Source organism: Amblyraja radiata, chromosome 4 (genome assembly GCF_010909765.2).
Source record: "Amblyraja radiata isolate CabotCenter1 chromosome 4, sAmbRad1.1.pri, whole genome shotgun sequence".
Lineage (NCBI taxonomy): Eukaryota > Metazoa > Chordata > Chondrichthyes > Rajiformes > Rajidae > Amblyraja > Amblyraja radiata.
Window position 1 is genome coordinate 115766753 of NC_045959.1, and position 25868 is coordinate 115792620.

The 25868-nt window shown below is 49.5% G+C and overlaps 1 protein-coding gene across 1 annotated transcript in view; it reads right to left on the reverse strand.

The window, feature by feature from the left end:
* The window catches only part of tbrg4 (transforming growth factor beta regulator 4), a 55970-nt gene that overhangs the window by 13731 nt on the left and 16371 nt on the right, over positions 1-25868 (reverse strand). Inside the window, exons 6-9 of the mRNA XM_033020293.1 lie at positions 23696-23806; positions 11081-11225; positions 3281-3529; positions 1035-1146 (exon numbers count right to left, since the gene is read on the reverse strand). Coding sequence (XP_032876184.1) covers positions 1035-1146; positions 3281-3529; positions 11081-11225; positions 23696-23806 — 617 coding nt within the window. The remainder of the gene's footprint in view (positions 1-1034; positions 1147-3280; positions 3530-11080; positions 11226-23695; positions 23807-25868) is intronic.

Here is a 25868-nt window from a genome sequence, read left to right on the forward strand (position 1 = left end):
CTGTATCTCTGAAGTCTAAAGTAAACTTTAGATTGCCCTAAGTGTGTCGGACATAAAACGAATAACACAGAACTAGTATTGTTGGAAGGAACTGCAGATGCTGGTTTAAACCGCATAATGACACAACAAGCCGGGGTAGCCCTGCGGGTCTGATAACTCCTCTGGTGAAAAGGAATAGGTGGCGTTTCAGGTTGAGACCCTTCCTTGGACTCTAGTATATCAAGTCTGAAGGGTCTTGACCGAAACGTCACCCATTCCTTCTCTCCAGAGATGCTGCCTGTCCTGCTAAGTTACTCCAGCTTTTTGTGTCTATACAGAGGTGATCATTAGACTTGGTGGGCTGAAGGGCCCGTTTCCATGCTGTGTCTCTACAACGACACCTGAACGAAACAAGGGCGGCACGGTGGCGCAGCGGTAGAGTTGCCGCTGCCTTACAGCGCTTATAAGACCCGGGTTCCATCCCAACTTCTCACAGAGAGTGGCGAGTCTGTGGAATTCTCTGCCTCAGAGGGCGGTGGAGGCCGGTTCTCTGGATACTTTCAAGAGAGAGCTAGATAGGGCTCTTAAATATAGCGGAGTCAGGGGATATGGGGAGAAGGCAGGAACGGGATACTGATTGGGGATGATCAGCCATGATCACATTGAATGGCGGTCCTGGCTCGAAGGGCCAAATGGCCTACTCCTGCACCTATTGTCTATTGTCAACTACGGGCACTGTCTGCGTGGAGTTTGTACGTTCTCCCCATGACCCGCGTGGATTTTCTACAAGATCTTCGGTTTCCTCCCACACTCCAAAGACGTACAGGTTTGCAGATGCATTGGCTTGGTGTAAATGTAAATTGTCCACTAGTGTGTGTGTGTGTGTGTGTAGGATAGTGTTAGTGTGCGGGGATCGCTGGTCAGTGCAGACTCGGTGGGCCAATGGGTATGTTTCCACACTGTATCTCTAATAATTTCAGTAACTCCACTTTAATATTTGGGAGCATGAAAGGTGCAGGCTCTCACTGTCATGGCGAGTGTGTTTACCTCCTTACCTCTTGGCCCCAGGGGGAAGGGGCATTGTCCCGCGGGGCTGGAGTGCATGCGAGGCTGTGTAATCCTGGACGTCGAGAGGCTTGCTATCAGAATCCATCAGGACCTCCCCATCTGCAGACAAAGAGAGAAACTCCAATCATTAAACGGTGATAGTGATCTAATCACAGGCCACTGGGGAACAACGGGCATGAAGGCCATACACTCCCAGCAAGTTTGAGAAAGGCATTTTAGTTTACGATAGACACAAAATGCTGGAGTCACTCAGACGCTTCGGGTCGAGTTTTGGTCTCCTAATCTGAGGAAAGACATTCTTGCCATACAGAGAAGGGTCACCAGACTGATTCCTGGGATGGTAGGACTTTCATATGAAGAAAGACTGGATAGACTCGGCTTGTACTCGCTAGAATTTAGACGGTTGAGGGGGGATCTTATAGAAACTTACAAAATTCTTAAGGGGTTGGGCAGGCTAGATGCAGGAAGATTATTCCCGATGTTGGGGAAGTCCAGAACAAGGGGTCACAGTTTAAGGATAAGAGGGAAGTCTTTTAGGACCGAGATGAGAAATTCATTTTTCACACAGAGAGTGGCGAATCTGTGGAATTCTCTGCCACAGAAAGTAGTTGAGGCCAGTTCATTGGCTATATTTAAGAGGGAGTTAGATGTGGCCCTTGTGGCTAAAGGGATCAGGGGGTATGGAGAGAAGGCAGGGATGGGATACTGAGTTGGATGATCAGCCATGATCATATCGAATGGCGGTGCAGGCTCGAAGGGCCGAATGGCCTACTCCTGCACTTATTTTCTATGTTTCTATGAGAGCCTTCGTCAGACTGAGAGTCGGGGGGAGAGGGAGACACAGAGATATGGAAGGGCAAGGTGTGAAAATGACACATCAATGGGGACGAACCTCAAGGAAAATGTAGAACGGTTCATGGTTAGCTGAGGGGAAGGTGACAACGAGGCGTACAATCAGTAAAATTTAATCAGGAGGACAGTCAAACTAGGATGTGGGAGAGATGGAGAGAGAGGGAAAGCAAAGGTTTCTTGAAGTTAGAGAAGTCAATGTTCATACCGCTGGGGTGTAAGCTGCCCAAACGAATTATGAGGTGCTGTTCCTCCAATTTGCGTTGGGCCTCACTCTGACAGTGGAGGTCAGTGTGGGAATGGCAGGGAGAGTTAAAGTGTTGAGCAAGCGGGAGATCAGGTAAGTCTAAGCGGAGGCGTTCAGCGAAACGATCGCCAAACCTGCGCTTGGTCTTGCCGATTTAGTTGATTGTCCCGTGTCCCGTCCAAGCCGACCAGCGATCACAGTGATCCTGACCTGGATCTGGGCCAAACGCAGGCAGGCGGGACTAGTGTAGCTGGGATATTTTGGTCAGCATGGGCAGGATGGGCGGAAGGGCCGGTTTCCACGCCCTTCGGCCCATCGATTCCGCACTGACCCCAGCAATCCCTGCACATTAACACTATCCTACACATTTTAAAAATTTCAGAAGCCAATTAACCTATGATAAACCTTTGGAGTGTGGGAGGAAACTGGAGCAGCCGAGGTCAACCCACGCAGGTCACGGGGAGAACGTACAAACTCCGTGCAGGCAGTACCCATTGTCGGGATCGAACCCGGTTCTCTGGCGCTGCTCCACCACGTACTGCATCTGTGAAGGGCCGACTCCGATTGACGGCATTGCAGAGAAGGGTCTCGCCCCGATACGTCACCCGTTCCTTCTCTCCCGAGACGCTGCCCGTCCCGCTGGAGTTACTCCAGCACTTTGTGTCTACCTTCACTGTTGAGAGTCATCTATAGCCGCGGGCTGCTCCTCAATGTTAAAGCCCTGTCCCACTGTACGAGTTCATTCCAAGAGTTCTCCCGAGTTTGCCCAGATTCGAACTCGGAGATTTACGGTAATGGCCGCTCGTCGGTACTCGGGGCTCTCATGGACATTTTTCAACGTGTTGAAAAATCTTCACGAGTCTTCCCGTGCTTACCTGCCGTTAGCGTGTCTTCCCGAGTACCTGCCGTTAGCATTACGAGCCGCTAAGAGACGTCCCCGAGCTCCGACGTACCCGCTACTTTCATTCTCCGTGCTTACCACGAGTTTGATTTTTTTTTTAACTCGGGAGAGCTCTTGGAATGAACTCGTACCGTGGGACAGGGCCATTACCCCACGGCCTTGACGTGACTCCGTTACCCCGCGCGGTAAATCTAAATCGGGCGGGCAGGAATGAAAGCCAATAGTTAGCCACTCACCAATAACCCAGCCGTAAGCGGTGTCCACGTCACAGCGATATTTAGCCTGGTCCCCGAGCGCCGACTGCAACGCCTCACGCACGCCAGCACTCATTGGACTGGGTTTCTTCTTGCCTCCTGAGACCCAGGTGTACAGGCACTGGCTTGGCAAGAAGGGGCCACTGTAGTCAGGACATTCAAGGCGGGCCGTGGCATTGATGTGCACCAACTTCAGTTTGTAGTTCTCCCTTTTCTGCGACTGTGTCCCTTCTGAGACCAACGGGGAAATAGCAGTTTAGGTTTACGGCACTTGATTTGTCATCTGTACCGAGCTACAGTGAAATTCATTGTTGTATACAGTTCAGTACAGGTATCACTATATATTAACACTTAGAAACATCTTGGACTAAGTATAGAAACATAGAAAACAGGTGCAGTGGGAGGCCATTTGGCCCTTCGAGCCAGCACCGCCATTCATTGTGATCATGGCTGATCATCCACAATCAGTACCCCGTTCCTGCCTTCTCCCCATATCCCTTGATTCCGCTAGTCACCAAGAGCTCTATCTAACCCTTTTTTAAATTCATCCAGTGAATTGGCCTCCACTGCCCTCTGTGGCAGAGAATTCCACAAATTCACAACTCTGTGGGTGAAAACGTTATTTCTCATCTCAGTTTTAAATGGCCTCCCCTTTATTCTTAGACTGTGCCCCCTGGTTCTGGACTCCCCCAACATTGGGAAAATGTTTTCCTGCATCTAGCCTGTCCAGTCCTTTTATAATTTTATATGTTTCTATAAGATGCCCTCTCATCCTTGTAAATTCCAGTGAATACAAGCCCAGTCTTTCCAATCTTTCCTCATATGACAGTCCCGCATCTCAGTCCTGCATCTTGTATTATTAATGTTGAATGTTTTATGTGTCACTCCTAACTGTCACTGTATGTCATGTTGTCACTTGCGGGCGGAGCACCAAGTCAAATTCCTTGTATGTGAATACTTGGCCAATAAACATATTGATTCATTCAGATACAGTACAAGTGTACAGCAGTCGTGCACTGAGACAGTGTACGGAGTCGCCAGTTTGGGGCCATTTCCAAGTCCCAGTTGTTGTAAGTGCAGGGGTCTCGACCTGACGGTGAAGGCCCGTTGTCATGGCGATGTTGCAGGGTCGGCCTGGCCCAGGCATGGCAGTGGTGTCCTCCACCGCTGCAGGCCGCGTGCGGTCCACGTGCTCGGCCTCTTGTAGCGGCGCCCAGTCCAGCCCAGCCCCAGGCTTCTGCAGGGCCTCCAGCAGCCCACTCCCCCAGTCGAGGCGGCGCGCTCCCTCCCGCAGCCTGAGTAGGCCGAAGCAAGTGAGCGAGTCACAACAAACTGCACCGCCTGACAGGTAAACCCCTCCACGCTGATTTGACTGCAGCCCACAGACGATGCACGTCAAACACTTCTCACGGAGATCCCCACAACAAATCACTTCTGCAGCACACGCCGAGAGATTAGGCTGTCAATAATCTGCTTTGCACAAGCAACATGACAAAAACCAACATTCATTTTCATGTCAACATTTCTGTCAGTTGCTGGAAGATTGTTTCCCACGTCACCAAGTTCCCTTCTCTTGCAAGGATTGAATGGAATGATTTAGTGCACCATCTGAAAGCATTCTGAGCTCCCCGGCCACTCCCTCTTCTCCCCTCTCCCATCGGGCAAAAGGTACAGAAGTGTGAAAACAACCACCTCCAGATACAGGTAGACAAAAATGCTGGAGAAACTCAGCGGGTGAGGCAGCATCTACGGAGCGAAGGAATAGGCGAGGTTTCGGATTGAGACCATTCTTCAGGCTTTTGTTACGTCTGAAGAAGGGTCTCGACCCGAAACGTCACCTATTCCTTCGCTCCGTAGATGCTGCCTCACCCGCTGAGTTTATCCAGCATTTTTGTCGACCTTCGATTTTTCCAGCATCTGCAGTTCTTTCTTAAACACCTCCAGATTCAGGGACAATTTCTTCCCAGTTGTTATCAGGCAAATGAACCGTCCTACCACAACTAGAGAGCAGTGCTGAACTACTATCTACCTCATTGGTGACCCTCGGACTATCTTTGATCAGACTTTGCTGGCTTTACCTTGCACTAAATGTTATTTCATTAGTTTAGAGATAGGATAACCGTATTCCCTTATCATGTATCTGTACACTGTAAATGGTTCGATTGTAATCATGTATTGTCTTTCCGCTGACCAGATAGCACGCAACAAAAGCTTTTCACTGTACCTCGGTACACGTGACAATAAACTAAACTGGACTTTAATATAACCCACATGGTAGAAATAAGGAACAGCGGTTGCTGGTTTACCAAGAAGACACATTCGCGGTCGACAAAAATGCTGGAGAAACTCAGCGGGAGAGGCAGCATCAATCGAGAGAAGGAATAGGTGACGTTTTAGGTCGAGACCCTTGGTCCCAGGTGTCAACTGCTCTACATCGGTGAGACCAAACGTAGGCTTGGCGATCGCTTCGCCCAACACCTCCGCTCGGTTCGCAATAACCAACCTGATCTCCCGGTGGCCCAGCACTTCAACTCCCCCTCCCATTCCCAATCCGACCTTTCTGTCCTGGGCCTCCTCCATGGCCAGAGTGAGTCCCACCGTAAATTGGAGGAGCAGCACCTCATATTCCGCTTGGGCAGTTTACACCCCAGCGGTATGAACATTGACTTCTCCAATTTCAGGTAGTCCTTGCTTTCTCCCTCCTTCCCCTCCCCTTCCCAGCTCTCCCACAGCCCACTGTCTCCGCCTCTTCCTTTCTTCTTCCCGTCCCCCCACATCAGTCTGAAGAAGGGTCTCGACCCGGAACGTCACCTATTTCCTTCGCTCCATAGATGCTGCCTCACCCGCTGAGTTTCTCCAGCATTTTTGTACTTCAATTTTTCCAGCATCTGCAGTTCTTTCTTAAACAGAGTAAATCAGTGGGTCAGGTAGTATCTCTGAGTAATGTGGATTGGTGACGTTCTTGGTCGGGACTCTGAAGAAGGGTCTCAACCCAAAACGTCACCTATCCATGTTCTCCACAGATGCTGCCTGACCAGCTGAGTTACTCCAGCACTCTGTGAAACGTCACCTATCCATGTTCTCCACAGATGCTGCCTGACCCGCTGAGTTACTCCAGCACTCTGTGAAACGTCACCTATCCATGTTCTCCACAGATGCTGCCTGACCCCCTGAGTTACTCCAGCACTCTGTGAAACGTCACCTATCCATGTTCTCCACAGATGCTGCCTGACCCGCTGAGTTACCCCAGCACTCTGTTTATTAGCTAAATACAATACAACCTTGATTGGCACAAGAATACTGTCTCAACATTATTTTTGGTGGCATTACATATATTTATGGTTTCCCGCTATTATGGTCTGGTTCCCTTTTTTAGTTTAGAAATGCAGCATTGTGATTGTATTTAAGTATGGTTTATCAAATTTGTTCAGATAGCACAAAGCTTTTCAATGTCTAGGAAAGAACTGCAGATGCTGGTTTAAATCGAAGGTAGATGCAAAATGCTGGAGTAACTCAGCGGGACAGGCAGCCTCTCTGGAGAAAATAGACAGACAATGGACAATAGGTGCAGGAGTAGGCCATTCGGCCCTTCGAGCCAGCACCGCCATTCAATGTGATCATGGCTGATCATCCACTCAGTACCCCGTTCCTGCCTTCTCCCCATATCCCCTGACTCTGCTGTCTTTAAGAGCTCTATCCAACTCTCTCTTGAAAGCATACGGAGAAATGGCCTCCACAGCCTCTGAGACAGAGAATTCCACAGACTCACCACTCTCTGTGTGAAGAAGTGTTTCCTCTTCTCCGTTCTAAATGGCTTACTCCTTATTCTTAAACTGTGGCCCCTGGTTCTGGACTCCCCCAACATCGGGAACATGTTTACTGCCTCTTGGACTGGGTGACGTGTCGAGACCCTTCTTCCAACTTCAATGTATCTTAAAGTCATACAATCATAGAGTGACACATTGTGGAAACAGGCCCTTCGGCCCAACTCGCCCACACCGGCCAACAATGTCCCAGCTACCCTAGTCCCACTTGCCTGCGCTTGGTCCATATCCCTCCAAACCTGTCATATCCATGCACCTGTCCAACTGTTTCTTAAACGATGGGATAGTCCCAGCCTCAACTACCTCCTCTGGCAGCTTGTTCCATACACCCACCACCCTCTGTGTGAAAAAGTAATCCCTCGGATTCCTATTAAATCTTTTCCCCTTCACCTTGAACCCATGTCCTCTGGTCCTTGATTCCCCCACTATCTGTGTTTCTTGGAACACACTACAATGATAAACCCCAACCCATCCATCCTGACTACGGGCGCTGTCTGTATGGAGCTCATACGTAGCCCTGTGACCTGCGTGGGTTTTCTCCGGGTGCTCCAGTTTCCACCCACACTGCAAAGAATTACAGGTTCGTAGATTCATTGGCTTCTGTAAATTGTCCCTAGAGCGGAGGATAGTTTCAGTGTGCGGGGATCGCTGGTCTCGCTGAGAAGGCAGGAACGGGGTACTGATTGGGGATGATCAGCCATGATCACATTGAATGGCGGTGCTGGCTCGAAGGGCTGAATGGCCAACTCCTGCACCTATTGTCTATTGTCTATCTCTAAAGTATAGAGTCCGTGCCGACCATCGATCACCCGTTCACACTAGTCCCATCTTATCCCACTTTCACCAGGAGGAGGCCCACACGGTCACATGGGAAAACGTGCAAACTCCACACTGACAGCACCCGAGGTCAGGATTGAACCTGGCTCTGATGCAGTGAGGCAACACCTCCACCACTGTCGTCATCATCATCGGCGATCACTCGAAACGAGTATGACTGTCCTCTCATGGAGGATGCCTGTGCGTGACTTTGTTTAACGTGGGGAGACTGGTGCACAGACAGCCACCCCACGGTCCTTGACAGATCTGGGTCAGGATCCAGTGACATGGAGTCCAAGACGACCGGAGACCCTTTTCTGCTGCAGCCTTCATCCGCCTTCCCAGCCGTTGTGACGCTCCACTAAGGTCAGCCATCGTCCTCCGCCTGTTCCACCGTTGAGGTCTTGGTTGGATTGCTCTTTGTCAGGGACCTCCCCCTCGACCTTACCGCCATGGGTGGCCCTACCAGGAGCGTAGCTCCAGACGGCATCGCTCTCAGGATCTCAGGTCCACACAAGCTTCTCCACCACAAGAAGGTTCACCAGACTGTTTCCTGGGATAGCAGGACTTTCATATGAAGAAAGACTGGATAGACTCGGCTTGTACACGCTAGAATTTAGAAGATTGAGGGAGGGATCTTATAGAAACTTACAAAATTCTTAAGGGGTTGGACAGGCTAGATGCAGGAAGATTGTTCCCGATGTTGGGGAAGTCCAGAACAAGGGGTCACAGTTTAAGGATAAGGGGGAAGTCTTTTAGGACCGAGATGAGAAAAACATTTTTCACACAGAGAGTGGTGAATCTGTGGAATTCTCTGCCACAGAAAGTAGTTGAGGCCAGTTCATTGGCTATATTTAAGAGGGAGTTAGATGTGGCCCTTGTGGCTAAAGGGATCAGGGGGTATGGAGAGAAGGCAGGTACAGGATACTGTGTTGGATGATCAGCCATGATCACATTGAATGGCGGTGCAGGCTCGAAGGGCCGAATGGCCTACTCCTGCACCTATTTTCTATATTTTCTGTTTTCTATGTTTCTAAGACAGGTGACAATCCACGGAGAATCCACTGTGCTGCCCACTGTATCTGGCATTAATGATTTATTAATGTATTGTATTGATGATTGTACATTTGCTTGCTGCGTGACTGCGTTAACGGGCCTGCCAAGCTGCGGCAGGTACTGCATTGCTCTGTTCCTGGTACATAACACAATTAAACACTGTTGGACATTGCTTGGGCAGTTGGGTATCTAACTGCAAAAAATATATTAAGCTTTTTTTTCCCCCCACAAAGGGTGGCAAATGCCTGGAACAAGCTGTTGGGGAGTAGAGGCAAAATGTGTAGCAAGGAACTGCAGATGCTGGTTTAAATCGAACACAGACACAAAATGCTGGAGTAACTCAGCGGGACAGGCAGCATCTCCGGAGAGAAGGAATAATAATAATAATAATACATTTTATTTGTTTAGTGCTTTTCAAGGACTCAAAGTGGCTTTACATGGTGAGTCAAGAACAAAACAAAATAGAGCAGTAAGACAGAGATGCACAGGGGAGGGGGACATGGGACTAAGGGTATGCAGAGGTGAAGAGATGGGTCTTGAGGCGGGACTGGAAGATGGTGAGGGACTCAGAAGTTCGGATCAATTGTGGGAGGGAGTTCCAGAGCCTGGGAGCTGCCCTGGAGGAGGCTCTGTCTCCAAAAGTGCAGAGGTTAGATTTCAGAATGGAGAGGAGACCGGCTGAAATGGATCTGAGGCACCGTGAGGGTTGGTAGGGGGAGAGGAGGTCAGTGAGATAAGGGGGGGCCAAGTGGTTGAGGGCTTTGTAGGTGAGGACCAGGATTTTGTAGATGATCCGGTGGGAAATGGGAAGCCAGTGAAGTTCTTTGAGGACTGGGGTGATGTGGTGCCAGGATGTGGTGTGGGTGATGAGTCGGGCGACTGCGTTCTGGACCAGTTGGAGTCGGTTGATGTTGCTGGAATTGATGCCAAAGAGAAGAGAGTTACAGTAGTCCAGTCGGGAGGAGATGAAGGCATGGATGAGTCTTTCAGCAGCGGGGAATGGGCGACGTTTCAGGTCGAGAGGGGCTTTTAAGAGACTTTTGGGTAGGCGCGTGCAGGGAAACTCTGTGTGATCACATTGAATGGCGGTGCTGGCTCGAAGGGCCGAATGGCCTGCTTCTGCACCTATTTTCTATGTTCTATGAATCGCTATTGAGGGAGTGCAGCATAGGTTTACATGGTTAATTCCCGGGATGGCGTCTGGGCTTGTACACTCTGGAGTTTAGAAGGATGAGAGGTTATCTTATTGAAACACATAAGATTATTAAGGGTTTGGACACGCTAGAGGCAGGAGTTGGGGGAGTCCAGAACCAGGGGCCGCAGTTTAAGAATAAGGGGTAAGCCATTTAGAACGGAGACGAGGTAAACACTTTTTCTCACAGACAGTTGTGAGTCTGTGGAATTTTCTGTCTCAGAGGGCGGCGGAGGTCGGTTCTCTGGATGCTTTCAAGAGAGAGCTAGATACGGCTCTTAAAGATAGCGGAGTCAGGGGATATGGGGAGAAGGCAGAAACGGGGTACTGATTGTGGATGATCAGCCATGATCATATTGAATGGCAGTGCTGGCTTGAAGAGCCGAATGGTCTACTCCTGCACCTATTGTGTATTGTCTATAACCCTCGAAACCTGTCCTATACATGCGGGGCTATGCGTGAGTGGATCGGGCGGGGGATGGAGGAAAAGGAGCGAATTGATATTAATATAGTATCAAGGGTGGGGTTAGTGTGTGGGGGGGGGGGGTGATTTGTGTGGGTGATGCCACAGCCCCCCCCTCCCCACCCCGCAACCGCGCGTTGTGCGGACGGGACCCAACGAGACAATAGACAATAGGTGCAGGAGGAGGCCATTCGGCCCTTCGAGCCAGCACCACCATTCAATGTGATCATGGCTGATCATCCCCATCAATAACCCGTGCCTGCCTTCTCCCCATATCCCTTGATTCCACTAGCCCCTAGAGCTCTATCCCCTGACTCTGCTATTTTTAAGAGGTCCCCCTTGGCCTAGAGTATCTCTAAAACTAAAAGGTACATAAGCACTGCCGTGTCCACCAAGAAGAGTGTTAAACAAACTCCAAGAATGAAAGGTACCTGTAATTCTTTGGTAGAGCTGCGGTTTGAGTGCGTGACTGAGGTAGAGTGGGTTCACCTGCTGTAATATACAGAATGACCAAACCAAATCGACCAGCAGGAAGGGGTCCATCTCCAACAGGGCACCATTCAGCCTAGTGTGAATCTAGAGAAGAAAAGAAAAATCTTTAATAAGAAGGGTGCACTTAAAGACAATACACTGGTCACGGTCTCCGGAAGGAGGCCGCGACCAGTGTATTGGCTTTAAGTGCCGATTTCGGGACCTGTACATCCGGCCGCCCGTAGCGGCGACTACAGAGGTGTTCATGGCCCGAACACGGGTGAACAAAGGAGGAGGACTGGCTGAACTTTGTTGCCTTCCACCACACAGTTGTCTTCCACCACTGTGTTAAATTCTATTGTGTATTGTATGTACTTTTTTCAAGTGTATCGCTGCTGGTAAATTCATTTCACTGCACCTTCGTTGGTGCATGTGACGAATAAATTTGACTTTGCCTTTGGCCCCCACTGTCCCGAATGCAACAGTGCCGGTCACACAAAGAGTTACCACACGCCACATTCTGCATTTCACTCTGGGTGCCAAGTGCTTAGTTAAGGGCCTGTCCCCCTTGGCCGTCATTTGCGCCTCATTTACGCGTTATATGTAAATTAGGTTGACGCGTCGTGACGCGTGCGATGCGCATGGTGAGGCGTGGAATCGCGCGGCGCTCTACGATTTAGTACAGGAACTAAATCCTCGCGCGCCACCTGACGTATCGCTGACGCATTGGCGTCGTATGCTGGCGTCCCGACGTATCGCGTGGTGACGCATGGTTACGTCACCGTGCGTCAACGTCCTTACATCTATGTCCTGCCGCGCGCCGCAGGGTATTCTAATGATGTCACGCGCACCAGACGGCTGTGATGACGCGTGACGTCACGTCGACCTATATAACCATATAACAATTACAGTACGGAAACAGGCCATCTCGACCCTTCTAGTCCGTGCCGAACACATATTCTCCCCTAGTCCCATATACCTGCGCTCAGACCATAACCCTCCATTCCTTTCCCGTCCATATAACTATCCAATTTATTTTTAAATGATAAAAACGAACCTGCCTCCACCACCTTCACTGGAAGCTCATTCCACACAGCCACCACTCTCTGAGTAAAGAAGTTCCCCCTCATGTTACCCCTAAACTTCTGTCCCTTAATTCTCAAGTCATGTCCCCTTGTTTGAATCTTCCCTACTCTCAGTGGGAAAAGCTTGTCCACGTCAACTCTGTCTATCCCACTCATCATTTTAAAGACCTCTATCAAGTCCCCCCTTAACCTTCTGCGCTCCAAAGAATAAAGCCCTAACTTGTTCAACCTTTCTCTGTAACTTAGTTGCTGAAACCCAGGCAACATTCTAGTAAATCTCCTCTGTACTCTCTCTATTTTGTTGACATCCTTCCTATAATTGGGCGACCAAAATTGTACCCCATACTCCAGAATTGGCCTCACCAATGCCTTGTACAATTTTAACATATTGTTAACCTATTTTACATATGACGCGTAAATGAGGCGCAAATGCCGGCCAAGTGGGACAGGCCCTTTAGTTAGTTTAGTTTATTATTGTCACTTGCACGCACCGAGGTACAGGGAAAAGCTTTTTGTTTTGTGCTATCCAGTCAGCGGAAAGACTACAGGTGATTACAGTCATGTTGTCCACAGTGTACAGATACAGTATAAAGTGTGTAACGTTTAGTGCAAGATAAAGTCCGATTACAGATGTGTAATGAACAGTCGCGTACAGATATAGGTTTGGTTTAGTTTAGCTTTATTGTCACATGTACCGAGGTATAGCGGAAATCTTTTTTTCCTGTCAAGTTGGAGAGACTGTACATGATTACAATCGAGCCGTCCACAGTGTACAGATACAGGATTGTGAATAACATTTAGTGCAAGGTAGTCTAGTAACATTTGATGAAAAATAGACAAAAGGACTCCAATGAGGTAGATGGGAGGTCAGGACCGCTCTCTGGTTGTGTTGGGATGATTCAGCTGCCTGATAACAGCTGGGAAGAAACTGTTCCCAAATCTGGAGGTGTGCGTTTTCACACTTCTGTACCTCTTGCCCGATGGGAGAGGAGAGAAGAGGGAGTGGCCGGGGTGCGACTGGTCCTTGATGATGCTGCTGGCCTTGCCACCAGAGTAGGTGGAGTCAATGTAAGGGAGGTTGGTTTGCGTGATGGTCTGGGCTGTGTCCACAACTCTCCATTTTCTTGCGGTCTTGGATGGAGCAGTTCCCAAACCCTGCAGTGATGCCTGCTACTTATACCCGTCACCATTCTTTGGTACATTTCTTTGATTTTTCTTTGTGCTGTTTTGGTCTCCAAATTTGAGGAAGGTCATTCTTGCTATGGAGGGAGTGGGCACCAGGTTAATTCCCGGGATGGCTGGACTGTCATATGCTGAGAGAATGGAGCGGCTGGGCTTGTACACTCTGGAGTTTAGAAGGATGAGAGGAGATCTTATTGAAACATATAAGATTATTAAGGGTTTGGACACGCTGGAGGCAGGAAACATGTTCCCGATGTTGGGGGTGTCCAGAACCAGGGGCCACTGTTTAAGAATATAGAAACATAGAAACAGAAAATAGGTGCAGGAGGAGACCATTCGGCCCTTCGAGCCAGCACCGCCATTCATTGTGATCATGGCTGATCGTCCCCAATCAATAAGGGCGAAGTCATTTAGAACGGAGACGAGGAAACACTTTTTCACACCGAGAGTTGTGAGTCTGTGGAATTCTCTGCCTCAGTGGAGGCCGGTTCTCTGGATACGTTCAAGAGAGAGTTAGATAGGGCTCTTGAAGATAGCGGAGTCAGGGGATATGGAGAGAAGGCAGGAACGGGGTACTGTAGATGATATGTGCATGTACCTTTAATATAGTTACCTCACCACTACTAACCACTCCCCATATCACAAGTATAATTACAACCTCCCCACCCACTGTTCTCTCTCTAGTTCCCGTGACAGACCACGTACAGCTAGTGCTCATTGTAATGTTATAGTATGTTACAGTATGAATAAACGAAGTAAAGTTACAGTGTGTTGATGACACTTCTTTACATGGTGTCAGAAGTGGGATACGAACCCACGTCTTGCCGAGCGCGCCGTCCGCAGTGCAAAGGACTTGCTGGAACATTGTCGCTTATCTCGTTCCGATTTTTACCTTGCCCTCCTTAACCTTCGCAACATCTCCCGCGACCCTGCCATGGGCTCCCCTGCTCAGCGGCTCATGTCTCGCACCACCAGGCCCCCGATCCCGGTGGCCCAGCGCTCCCTCATGCCCTCCGTCCTCAAACCCGCTGTTGTCCAGGAACGCATTGCCCTTAAGCATGAGGTCCAGAAGCGCTCCCATGATAAGTCCTGCCGCCCCCTTCCGCGCCTCTTCCCCGGTCAAGTCGTCCGCATGCAGTCCCCCTCCGGTCACTCCAGGCTCGCCACTGTCGTTGGCTCCGCGGGCTCGCCTAGGTCCTATCTGGTTGACCATGCGGGTACAGTCTACCGCCGGTCCCGCCAACACTTGCGGCTCGTCAACGAGCCTCCACCACCGCCCGCGGACCCCTTTGCTCCGCTGCAGTCTCCTGCTCTACCCTGCCTTCTCAGGTCTATCAGTCCTCTCCTCCTCCGGCTCAGCCCCCCTCGCCTGCCCGCGCGCTGCCCGCAGCTGCGCCCGCGTCCCCTCCTTCTTCTCCGTCTCCTCCCAGCTCCCCTGTTCCGGTTCGGCCACCTGCACCTGCACCTGCTCCACTTTTTCCTGCAGGGAGGGAGGATGGCGAGATGCGAACCCGGTCGGGACGTGTTGTCAAGCCGCCTGTCCGTTATGGCGACTTCGCGTAACCGTGTATAGCGAATGAGACGTGGTCGCCCTGTCACTACCTTGTTGCTTTTGTTTCTAAGGGGAAGGGTGTAGATGATATATGCATGTACCTTTAATATACTTACCTCACAACTACTAACCACTCCCCATATCACAAGTATAATTACAATTATAATTACAACTATAATTACAGTCCTGTCCAACTCCTGCTCTCCACACCTCGAACATCTGGCGGTGAAGTGCCGTCCCTTCTACCTCCCGAGAGAATTCACCTCCGTTATCCTGACCGCGGTCTACATCCCACCCTAGGCAGACGTCCGTCTGGCACTGGAGGAGCTGCAGGCCGTGGTCAACAAACAGCAGACGTCTTACCCCGAGGCATTTACCACCATTGCTGGGGACTTAAATAAGGCGAACCTCAAGAAATCACTCCCCAACTTCCACCAACATGTCTCCTGCTGCACCAGAGGACCTAACACCCTCGACCACTGCTACACACCATCAAGAATCCCTATCGTTCTATCACTCGCCCTCACTTCGGTAAATCCGACCATACCGCGGTGCTGCTTCTTCCTGCCTACAGGCAGCAATTAAAGAGCGCACCCCCAGAAGTGAGGGACGAGAACTCTCGTCTGCAGCGGCCTCTGCAGTCCGTCTGCGTTTTTATTATTTTATGTCTATGTTTTAATGTAGTTTTTGTTATTTTTGTTGGGGTATGTGTGTGGGGGGGTGGGGGTGGTGTGGGGGGGGTTGGGGGTAACTTTTAAATCTCTCCCTGCACGGGAGACCCGACCTTTTCTTTGTCGGGTCTCCGTTGTCGTTGGGGCTGCAACGAGGAGCGGCCTCCAACGGGAAGACCGGGGACTCCAGTGCCGACTACGCACCTCACCGTCGCGGAGCTGGCCGAGTCCAGAGCAGGTGGAGCTGTGGTGGACGCTACTGCGACCCGACCCCCGGAGTTTCGGAGGCTGCAACTGCGGGTTTGGCGGACAGTGACACCGGGAGCCCGCGGGTACCTGGAGGGAGACCGCTTTTCAGGGCTCCCGCAACGGCGACTTCTCCCGCCCGAGTTGCGGGGTTGAAGAGCTCCTGGAGCGGGGCCTTACATCATCGCCCCGCGCGGCTTGGAATGGCCGCAGGAGTTTGCGAGCGCACACCGGGGGCTCTAACACCAAGACCCGGTGTGCGACCTTGTATCACCCGGCGTGGTTTAATGGCCACGGGACAATCACCATCGCCCGCCGGGGGCTTTGACTTTGACTCTGACATCGGGGGGGGGGGAGTGCAGTGGAGAGATAAGTTTTTTTGGCCTTCCATCACAGCAATGTGATGGATGTTTATGTAAAATATGTTGTGTCTTGGGTCTATTTGTTTGTAATGTATGGCTGCAGAAACGGCATTTCGTTTGGACCTCAAGGGGTCCAAATGACAATAAATTGAATTGAATTGAATTGAAAATTGAATTGGACAGCACAGAGCTGGTCGGGGGGGGGCAGAAGAACAACTCCAGGACTGTTTGGAGTCTGTAGACTGGGCAATGTTCAAGGACTCGGCAACGGACTTGAACGAATATGCCACAGTCGTTACAGACTTCATAAAGAAATGTGTGGAGGACTGCATCCCTACAAAAACCTTCCGAGTGTTTCCCAATCAGAAACCTTGGATGAACTTTGAGATCCGCACTCTCCTGAAGTCCAGACACAGGGCATTCACCTCCAATGATACAGTGGCCTACATGAAGACCAGATACGACCTTGGTAAGGCCATCAAAAAGGCCAAAAGGGACTTCTGCTCCAAACTGGACGAGACAGATGTTCGGCAGCTGTGGCAGGGTCTGAATGCAATCACCTCCTACAAGGCAAAACCAGGAGGCAGCTCGAATGTCGGCGTAACATCACTCCCTGACGAGCTCAATGCATTTTACGCACGCTTTGACAGGGAGAATACTGATGTGCCTTCCCGATCCCCCATTCGCTGTGATGGCATTTCAGTCTCAGTCACAGAGGCCGATGTCAGGAAATCCTTCAGAGGGGTGAACCTCCGAAAAGCACCTGGACCTGATGGTATACCCGGTCGTGTTCTAAAAACCTGTGCGGACCAACTGGCGGGAGTTTTTACGGACATTTTCAACCTCTCACTTCTGAGGTCTGAGGTCCCCACCTGCTTTAAAAGGGCATCAATTATACCGGTGCCCAAGAAGAGTAAGGTGACGTGCCTCAATGACTATCGACCAGTGGCACTAACGCCGGTGGTGATGAAGTGCTTTGAGAGGTTGATCATGGAGCAAATCAACTCCTACCTCGACAAAAACCTGGACCCACTGCAGTTCGCGTACCGCCACAACAGATCAACGGTAGATGCGATCTCGCTGGCCCTCCACTCCGCACTGGACCACTTGGACAACAAAAACTCATATGTCAGGATGTTATTCATCGATTACAGCTCGGCAGTTAACACAATTATCCCCTCCAAACTGGTTACCAAACTCGCAGAACTGGGTCTCTGCGCATCCCTCTGCAACTGGATCCTCGACTTCCTCGTCCACAGACCACAGTCTGTTCGTATTGGTGGAAATGTGTCAGCCTCGATAACAATCAGCACGGGAGCGCCTCAAGGCTGCATGCTCAGCCCCCTGCTGTACTCACTCTATACCCATGACTGCGTAGCGAACCACAGTGCGAACTCCATCATCAAGTTCGCTGACGACACCACTATTGTGGGGCGTATCACTGATGGGGATGAGTCAGAGTACAGAAGAGAGATCGAGCAACTGTCCATATGGTGCCAGCGCAATAACCTGGCCCTCAACACCAGCAAAACCAAGGAACTGATTGTGGACTTTGGAAGGAGTAGGAGGGGGACCCACAGCCCCATTTATATCAATGGGTCGATGGTTGAAAGGGTCAAGAGCTTCAAATTCCTGGGCGTGCACATCTCTGAAGATCTTTCCTGGTCCGAGAACACTAACGCAATTATCAAAAAAGCTCATCAGCACGTCTACTTCCTGAGAAGATTACGGAGAGTCGGATTGTCAAGGAAGACTCTCTCTAACTTCTACAGGTGCACAGTCGAGAGCATGCTGACCGGTTGCATCGTGGCTTGGTTCGGCAATTTGAGCGCCCTGGAGAGGAAAAGACTACAAAAAGTAGTAAACACTGCCCAGTCCATCATCGGCTCTGACCTTCCTTCCATCGAGGGGATTTATCGCAGTCGCTGCCTCAAAAAGGCTGGCAGTATCATCAAGGACCCACACCATCCTGGCCACACACTCATCTCCCTGCTACCTTCAGGTAGAAGGTACAAGAGCCTGAAGACTGCAACAACCAGGTTCAGGAATAGCTACTTCCCCTCAGCCATCAGGCTATTAAACCTGGCTCGGACAAAACTCTGATTATTAACAACCACTTTCTGTTATTTGCACTTTACCAGTTTATTTATTCATGTGTGTATATATTTATATCATGGTATATGTACACATTTATCTGTTTTGTAGTAAATGCCTACTATTTTCTGTGTGCTTAAGCAAAGCAAGAATTTCATTGTCCTATACAGGGACACATGACAATAAACTCACTTGAACTTGAACTTGAACCTCCCCACCCACTGTTCTCTCTCTAGTTCCCGTGACAGACCACGTACAGCTAGTGCTCATTGTAATGTTACAGTATGAATAAACGAAGTAAAGTTACAGTGTGTTGATGACACTTCTTTACAGGTACTGATTGGGGATGATCAGCCATGATCACATTGAATGGCGGTGCTGGCTTGAAGGGCCGATGGCCTACTCCTACTCTATTGTCTATTAGGCAATTAGAGAATGTTGGGTTAGTGCAGATTAGTTTAGGTTTACAGTTATTACTTCCACTATGGCGAAAAACATCCTGATTGTCCACCCTGTCTAAGCCTTTCACAATGTTTATATACAAAACTTTCATAATTTTACATGCCATCAACACTTTATCAAAAGCAGCTATGTGTGGCAATAATGTGGATCTTCCACCAATACCTGCAGCAGTGAATAAATAAATAGAATGACATTTGGGTGTCAAACCACCAGGGGGCCCTGCAAGATTGGCAGCCCCGCCAACAGTCTGTGCGTTTTTAAATTTTTTTTATTTTAAGTTTGTGTAAATGTTCTCCGGTTTGTTTTATGTCGGGGGAGAGGGTGGGGCACGGGGGAAACTTTTTTTTTCAGTTGCTTACCTTGCCGGAGATGCGATTAATTTTCAGATCGCATTCTCCGGTCGCTCTGCGGCCTACCATCGACGGAGCTGGAGGCCTCCTCGGACTGACCTTGGGGCCCCCATCAGAGTCGATCTCTTGCCTGGGATCGCTCCAAACCGCGGCCAGCAGACTTTACGTCGGGAGCTCGCAGTCTCGCAGGCTAGTCGGGAGTTCTGACGAACGTAGAGGTTCGGCCAGCCTCGACGCGGGGTCCGATCGCCCGCGTGGGGGAGCTGACATCCCCCTGATGCGGAGGGCCCGAACGCCGCTGGCTACGGGAGCCAAGATCGTCCCATCAACGGAGGGATCGAGGCAAAGGGAAGAGATTGAAATTTGTTTTCACCTTCCATCACAGTGAGGAATGTGGAGGAGTCCCTGTGGTGGATGTTCACGTTATAAGTGTTTAGTGTGTTCTGTTGCTTTTTATTTGTATGACCGACTTGGCAAATGAAATTCCTCGCATGTTACAAAACATACTTGGCTAATCAAGTATTATTGTGGTTGTGATCGTATCTAACTGCAAACATCATGTTAATGTTGAACCTTGAGCAAAGTATTCGAGGAAGCACAGTGGTGCAGCGGTAGATTTGCTGCTTCACAGCGCCAGGGACCCAGGTTCGATCCTGTGACCACAGGTGCTATCTGTGTGGAGTTTGCATGTTCTTCCTGTGACCGCGTGGGGTTTTCTCCGGGTGCTCCGCTTTCCTCCCTGCATCCCAAAGGCGTGCGGGTTTGTAGGTTCATTAACCCTCCGTTAATTGCCTCAAGGGCGGAGAATAGAACTGGTGTTCAGGCGATCGCTGGTCGGCACGGGCTCAGTGGGCCAAAAGGGCCTGGTTACGTGCTGCATCTCTCAACTGAACTACACACAGCAGGTCAGGCAGCACCTGGGGACGGGACGGATAGGCAACATTTTGGGTCGGGGTAGGCGGTGTTTTGCGGTGGGACCCAAACGATGCACTCTATTTTGACACAAGATTCGCCTCAGTTGTACGTAACAACGAAGGAGATATTGGCTTTGGAAGAAACGTGGGAAATGTTCACCAGGATATTTCTGGGATCGGGTGTTCAAATTACAAAGACATTGAAAAGACAAAATAGTGGAAGGTTTTAAATGGGAGTTATTTTTTCTGGCAAGATAATTAAAAACACGTGGACATAAATTTAGAATTAGAACTAGACTAAAAGCTTTTTTCAACAGTAAAGGGCACGGCCGGGCGACTCAGCGCTGCCCTACAGCGCCGGAGACCCGGGTTTGATCCCGTTACCGGTGCTTGTCTGTGCAGAGTTTGTACATTCACCCTGTGACCTACGTAGGTTTTCTACGCGATCTTCGCTTTCCTCCCACATACAGGTTGGTAGGTTAATTTGGCTTGGTATCTATCTATATAATATTAAAACTGTGTGTGTGTGTGTTTCTGCCTGACTTGTGGGTGCCAGCCTTTGATTCGTTGCTACGCCAACACCAGACCCACAAACGCCCAGATTTTTTCCATTTCGGTAGAGATTTTACTTTTCATTCCAAGTATCCACTCCTGATTAAATTTCGTTGTGTTTATGTACACATTTTTAATAAAATCCTTCTCCCCCCCCCCCCCCCCCCCGACCCCCACTCACTCATTTTGTCGCCTCCTTCTGGCCAGCGACCATAGCGGCTGCTGGCGCCCGCATCTCGCCTCAAAGACGCCATTTAAAAACAGCCGCACTGCTGATTCCTGAACGGCTTGAGTTGGAGGACCACGTCTCCCGTGGGAGCTACGGGTAGGGAACGGCTGGGTTGGGGGAGCAGACCCAACGGGTCTGCACTTGGTCTAGTATGACGGTAAACTTGTCCCCAATGTCTGTGGAATAGTGTTAATTGTGAGGGGATCGCTGGTTGGTGCGGAGTCAGTGGGCTGAAGGGCCTGTTTCCGTGCTGTATCTCTAAACTAAACTAAAATTAAATTTCACTGTACATGACAATAACAAATCTAAAACTATACCATTGCAACTTCTCCACTCTGAGCCGAGTGCATCGACCATCCTATCCTCGTCGGGAGTGTAGTCCTAACCTACCATTTACTCACTGAGGATCCTCGGACTATCTTTAATCAGGACTTTATCTTGCACTAATGGACGGCTCGATTGCAATCATAGATAGACACAATCATAGCAAAGAGGTCCTTCTGCAGTTGTACAGAGCCCTAGTGAGACCACACCTGGAGTATTGTGTGCAGCTTTGGTCCCCTAATTTGAGGGAGGACATTCTTGCTATTGAGGGAGTCCAGCGTAGGTTTACAAGGTTAATTCCCGGGATGGCGGGACTGTCATATGCTGAGAGAATGGAGCAGCTGGGCTTGTACACTCTGGAGTTTAGAAGGATGAGAGGGCATTTTACTGAAACATATAAGATTATTAAGGGTTTGGGCACGCTAGAAGCCGGAAACATGTTCCCGATGTTGTGGGAGTCCAGAACCAGGGGCCTCAGTTTAAGAATAAGGGGTAAGCCATTTAGAACGGAGACGAGGAAACACTTTTTCTCACAAAGAGTTGTGAGTCTGTGGAATTCTCTGCCTCAGAGGGCAGTGGAGGCCGGTTCTCTGGATACTTTCAAGAGAGAGCTAGATAGGGCTCTTAAAGATAGCGGAGTCAGGGGATATGGGGAGAAGGCAGGAATTGATTGGGGATGATCAGCCATGATCACATTGAATGGCGGTGCTGGCTCGAAGGGCCGAATGGCCTACTCCTGCACCTATTATCTATTGTCTATTGTCTAAAATGCTGGAGTAACTCAGCGGGACAGGCCGCTTCTCTGGAAAGAAAGAATGGGTGACGTTTCGGGTTGAGAACCTTCTTCAGACTGAGAGTCAGGGGAGAGGGAAACGAGAGATATGGAAGGGCAAGGTGAAAACGAGACATCAAAGGGGACGAAGCTCAAGGAAAATGGAGAATAGATCATTGTTAGCTGAGGGGAGGGGGTCAAGGAAAGAGCATTCACGTCGCGGCCCTGTTTCCACCAATCTTTCCACCACCATGCACAAGAAGCAACTAGTCCGACATCCCTCTGGAAGGCGACTGTCAAAGCTGCCACAGTCAGACATAAAAAGTTTCACGAGTAGTTGCTCTACTCAACAGCCAAAAATCTGTAGCCTCCCTTTGATCTGGTATTTTGTTGGTTCACATGCTTGATCAATGGTGTTTTATCATTAATGTTTTATTATTATTAATATTTAGTGTTTTCGGAGTCATTCGTAACTGTCACTATTGTTACTTGTGGGCGGAGCACCAAGGCAAATTCCTTGTATGCGAATACTTGGCCAATAAACTTACTTACTTACTTAATCATTGTCTGCGGATGCCGAGAAGTGAGTTCAGCTCTGGGTGAACAACTTCTAGTCTTGTGTGTGGACTCGATAAGAAGAAGAAGAAGCTGAGGGGAAGGTGACAACGAGGCATGCAACGGAAACTTTAATCAGGAAGACCGTCAGACTGGTCGGGGAACAGGGATGGAGAGAGAGAGGGAAAGCAATAGTTATTTGAAGTTAGAGAAGTTAATGTTCAGACAGCTGGGGTGTAAGCTGCCCAAATATGAGGTGCAGATTCTCCAATTTGCGCTGGGCCTCACTCTGACATCGGAGGAGGCCCTGGACAGAAAGGTCAGTCTGGGAATGGGAGGGAATGGGAATGAACTTTTATTGTAATTATTTAAATATAATCAATGTGGTCTCAGTGGAGGCATCAAGGTTCCTAACGGCCCTGTCCCACGGTGCGAGTTCATTCCAAGAGCTCTCCCGAGTTTAAAAAAAATCAAACTCGTGTTAAGCACAGAGAATGAACATAGCGGGTACGTCGGAGCTCGGGGACGTCTCTTAGCGGCTCGTAACGCTAACGGCAGGTACTCGGGAAGACTCGCTAACGGCAGGTAAGCACGGGAAGACTCGTGAAGATTTTTCAACATGTTGAAAAAATGTCCACGAGAGCCCCGAGTACCGATGGGCTAAGTGTTCGGCTGGCAACCGGAAGGTAGCCGGTTCGAATCCCGCTTGGAGTGCATACTGTCGTTGTGTCCTTGGGCAAGACACTTCACCCACCTTTGCCTGTGTGTGAATGTGTGTGAATGTGTGTGAGTGATTGGTGGTGGTCGGAGGGGCCGTAGGCGCAGATTGGCAGCCACGCTTCCGTCAGTCTGCCCCAGGGCAGCTGTGGCTACAGAAGTAGCTTACCACCACCGAGTGTGACTGAGGAGTGAATGAATAATGCGATGTAAAGCGCCTTGAGTATTAGAAAGGCGCTATATAAATCCCATCCATTATTATTATTATTACCGTAAATCTCCGAGTTTGAATCGGGGCAAACTCGGGAGAACTCTTGGAATGAACTCGTCCCGTGGGACAGGGGTTTAAGTTAAAGGGTTTAACTGATTGTAATCATGTATGGCCCGCTGACTGGACAGCACGCAACAAAAAGCTTTTCACTCTACCTCGGTACGCAATAAACTAAACAATGATACCGCTGACTCATGGTGGACATCAACCTAAGATGCGTGTGATCAGCATCCTTACCTGAGCAAAGAAGGCCTCTCCGGTGGCTGGTTGATAGTTGAGACGGGCAAAGGCCATGATGATGTTGCAGAGTTGTACCACCGACATCTTGCCACAGTGCTCGTGTACATACTGGACAAGATAACATAACACGTTCAATTATCTGCAACATATCCTGTTCCCCAGAGCAGTGCAAAAAAAAAAACAGAAGACAAGGCACAAAAAAGCTGGAGTAACTCAGAGGGTCAGGCCGCATCTCCGGAGAAAAGGAATAGGTGACGTTTCAGGTCGAGAAACTTTCTTCAGACCGAGTTTAAGAAAGAACTGCAGATGCTGGAAAAATCGAAGGTAGACAAAAATGCTGGAGAAACTCAGTGGGGGGAGGCAGCATCTACGGAGCGAAGGAATAGGTGACGTTTCGGGTCAAGACCCCAGTCTGAAGAAGGGCCTCGACCCGAAAAGTCACCTATTCCTTCGCTCCATAGATGCTGCCTCCCCCCGCTGAGTTTCTCCAGCACTTTTGTCAACCTCATTCTTCAGGGAACGGGGGTTCCCCTCCCCAGCTATAGATGAGGCTCTCACCAGGGTCTCTTCAATACCCCGCAACACTGCTCTCTCTCCCCATCCCCCCCACTCGGAACAAGGGCAGAGTCTCCCTAGTCCTCACCTTCCACCCCACTAGCTGTCACATACAACAAATAATTTGAAACTTTTGTCTACCTTCTTCAGACTGAGCGTAAGGGGAAAACAGAGACCGACTAATGTATTGAGAATTGTATTTAAACACCTTGGGTGTTCGGTTTTCAATTAAAAACAGGTAGATTTTGCCGATAGGAACCTGAGGGGCAATTTTTTTCACACAGCATCTGCAGTTCTTTCTTAAACTCGGTCTGAAGAAAGTTTCTCGACCTGAAACGTCACCTATTCTGTTGGGTACATGGACCAAGCTGCCCAGACAAGCTAATTGAGGCAGGAACAATAACAACATTTAAAAGATGGTCGGGTGGGAACAGGATAGGAAAGGTTTAGAGCAAGTTTCCCATCCTGGGGTAAATTTCTAATACCCAGGGGGTAAATTTGTTGACTGGATTTGTAGATATTTTTTCTCATTGACTGACTGTGTTTGGTTCTGGCTCTGTTCATCATTAGTTGTTCATAAATAAGTGAGACAAAATAAATGTTTGGCCCATCTCCCTCTAAAGATGGGCCAAACACGGGCAGCTGGGACTCGTGTAGGTGGAACCTCTTGGCCAGTATGGGCAAGTTGGGCCGAAGGGCCTGGTTCCATGCTGTATGACTGTTCTGACTCCATAACTCACTTTCAGATATGATATTCTGCTAGACAAATGTACTGGAGTGTGAAGAAGGGTTTTGGCCCGAAACGTTGCCTATTTCCTTCGCTCCATAGATGCTGCCTCACCCGCTGAGTTTCTCCAGCACTTTTGTCTACCTTCGATTTTCCAGCATCTGCAGTTCCTTCTTAAACACATGGTATTCTGTTAATCAACCATTTGAACAATAACAGCATCCAAAAATCTACTATTCTGTGCATCTTTCTTTGTAGAAGTTCAGTATCCTCTCCAAAACCATTTGTATTCATCAGAATCCAGCCCCTGATCTGCACGTCTGTGAATAACCCTCTCATGTTCAAATGTTCTAACTGTAGGGTTTCTTAAGGACATGGAGGGAAGGTTAGAGGGACATGGGCCAAGTGTTGGTCGGTGGAACTAGTGTAGATGGGGCACCTTGGTCAGACAATAGACAATAGGTGCAGGAGAAGGCCATTCGAGCCATATAATGCGATCATGGCTGATCATCCCCAATCAGTACCCCGTTCCTGCCTTCTCCCCATATCCCCTATCTTTAAGAGCCCTATCTAGCTCTTTCTTGAAAGCATCCAGAGAACCGGCCTCCACCACCCTCCGAGGCAGAGAATTCCACAGACTCACCACTCTCCGAAAAAGAGACCAAAACTGCACACAATGCTCCAGGTGTGGTCTCACTAGGGGACCTGTACAACTGCAGAAGGACCTCTTTGCTCCTATACTCAACTCCTCTTGTTATAAAGGCCAACATGCCATTCGCTTTCTTCACCGCCTGCTGTGACGGTGGCAAGGTGTGAAAACGAGACATCAAGGAAGACGTATGCTTTGTCGTCGCCTTGTTATGTCACTGTTAGCTCGGGGAAGGCGAC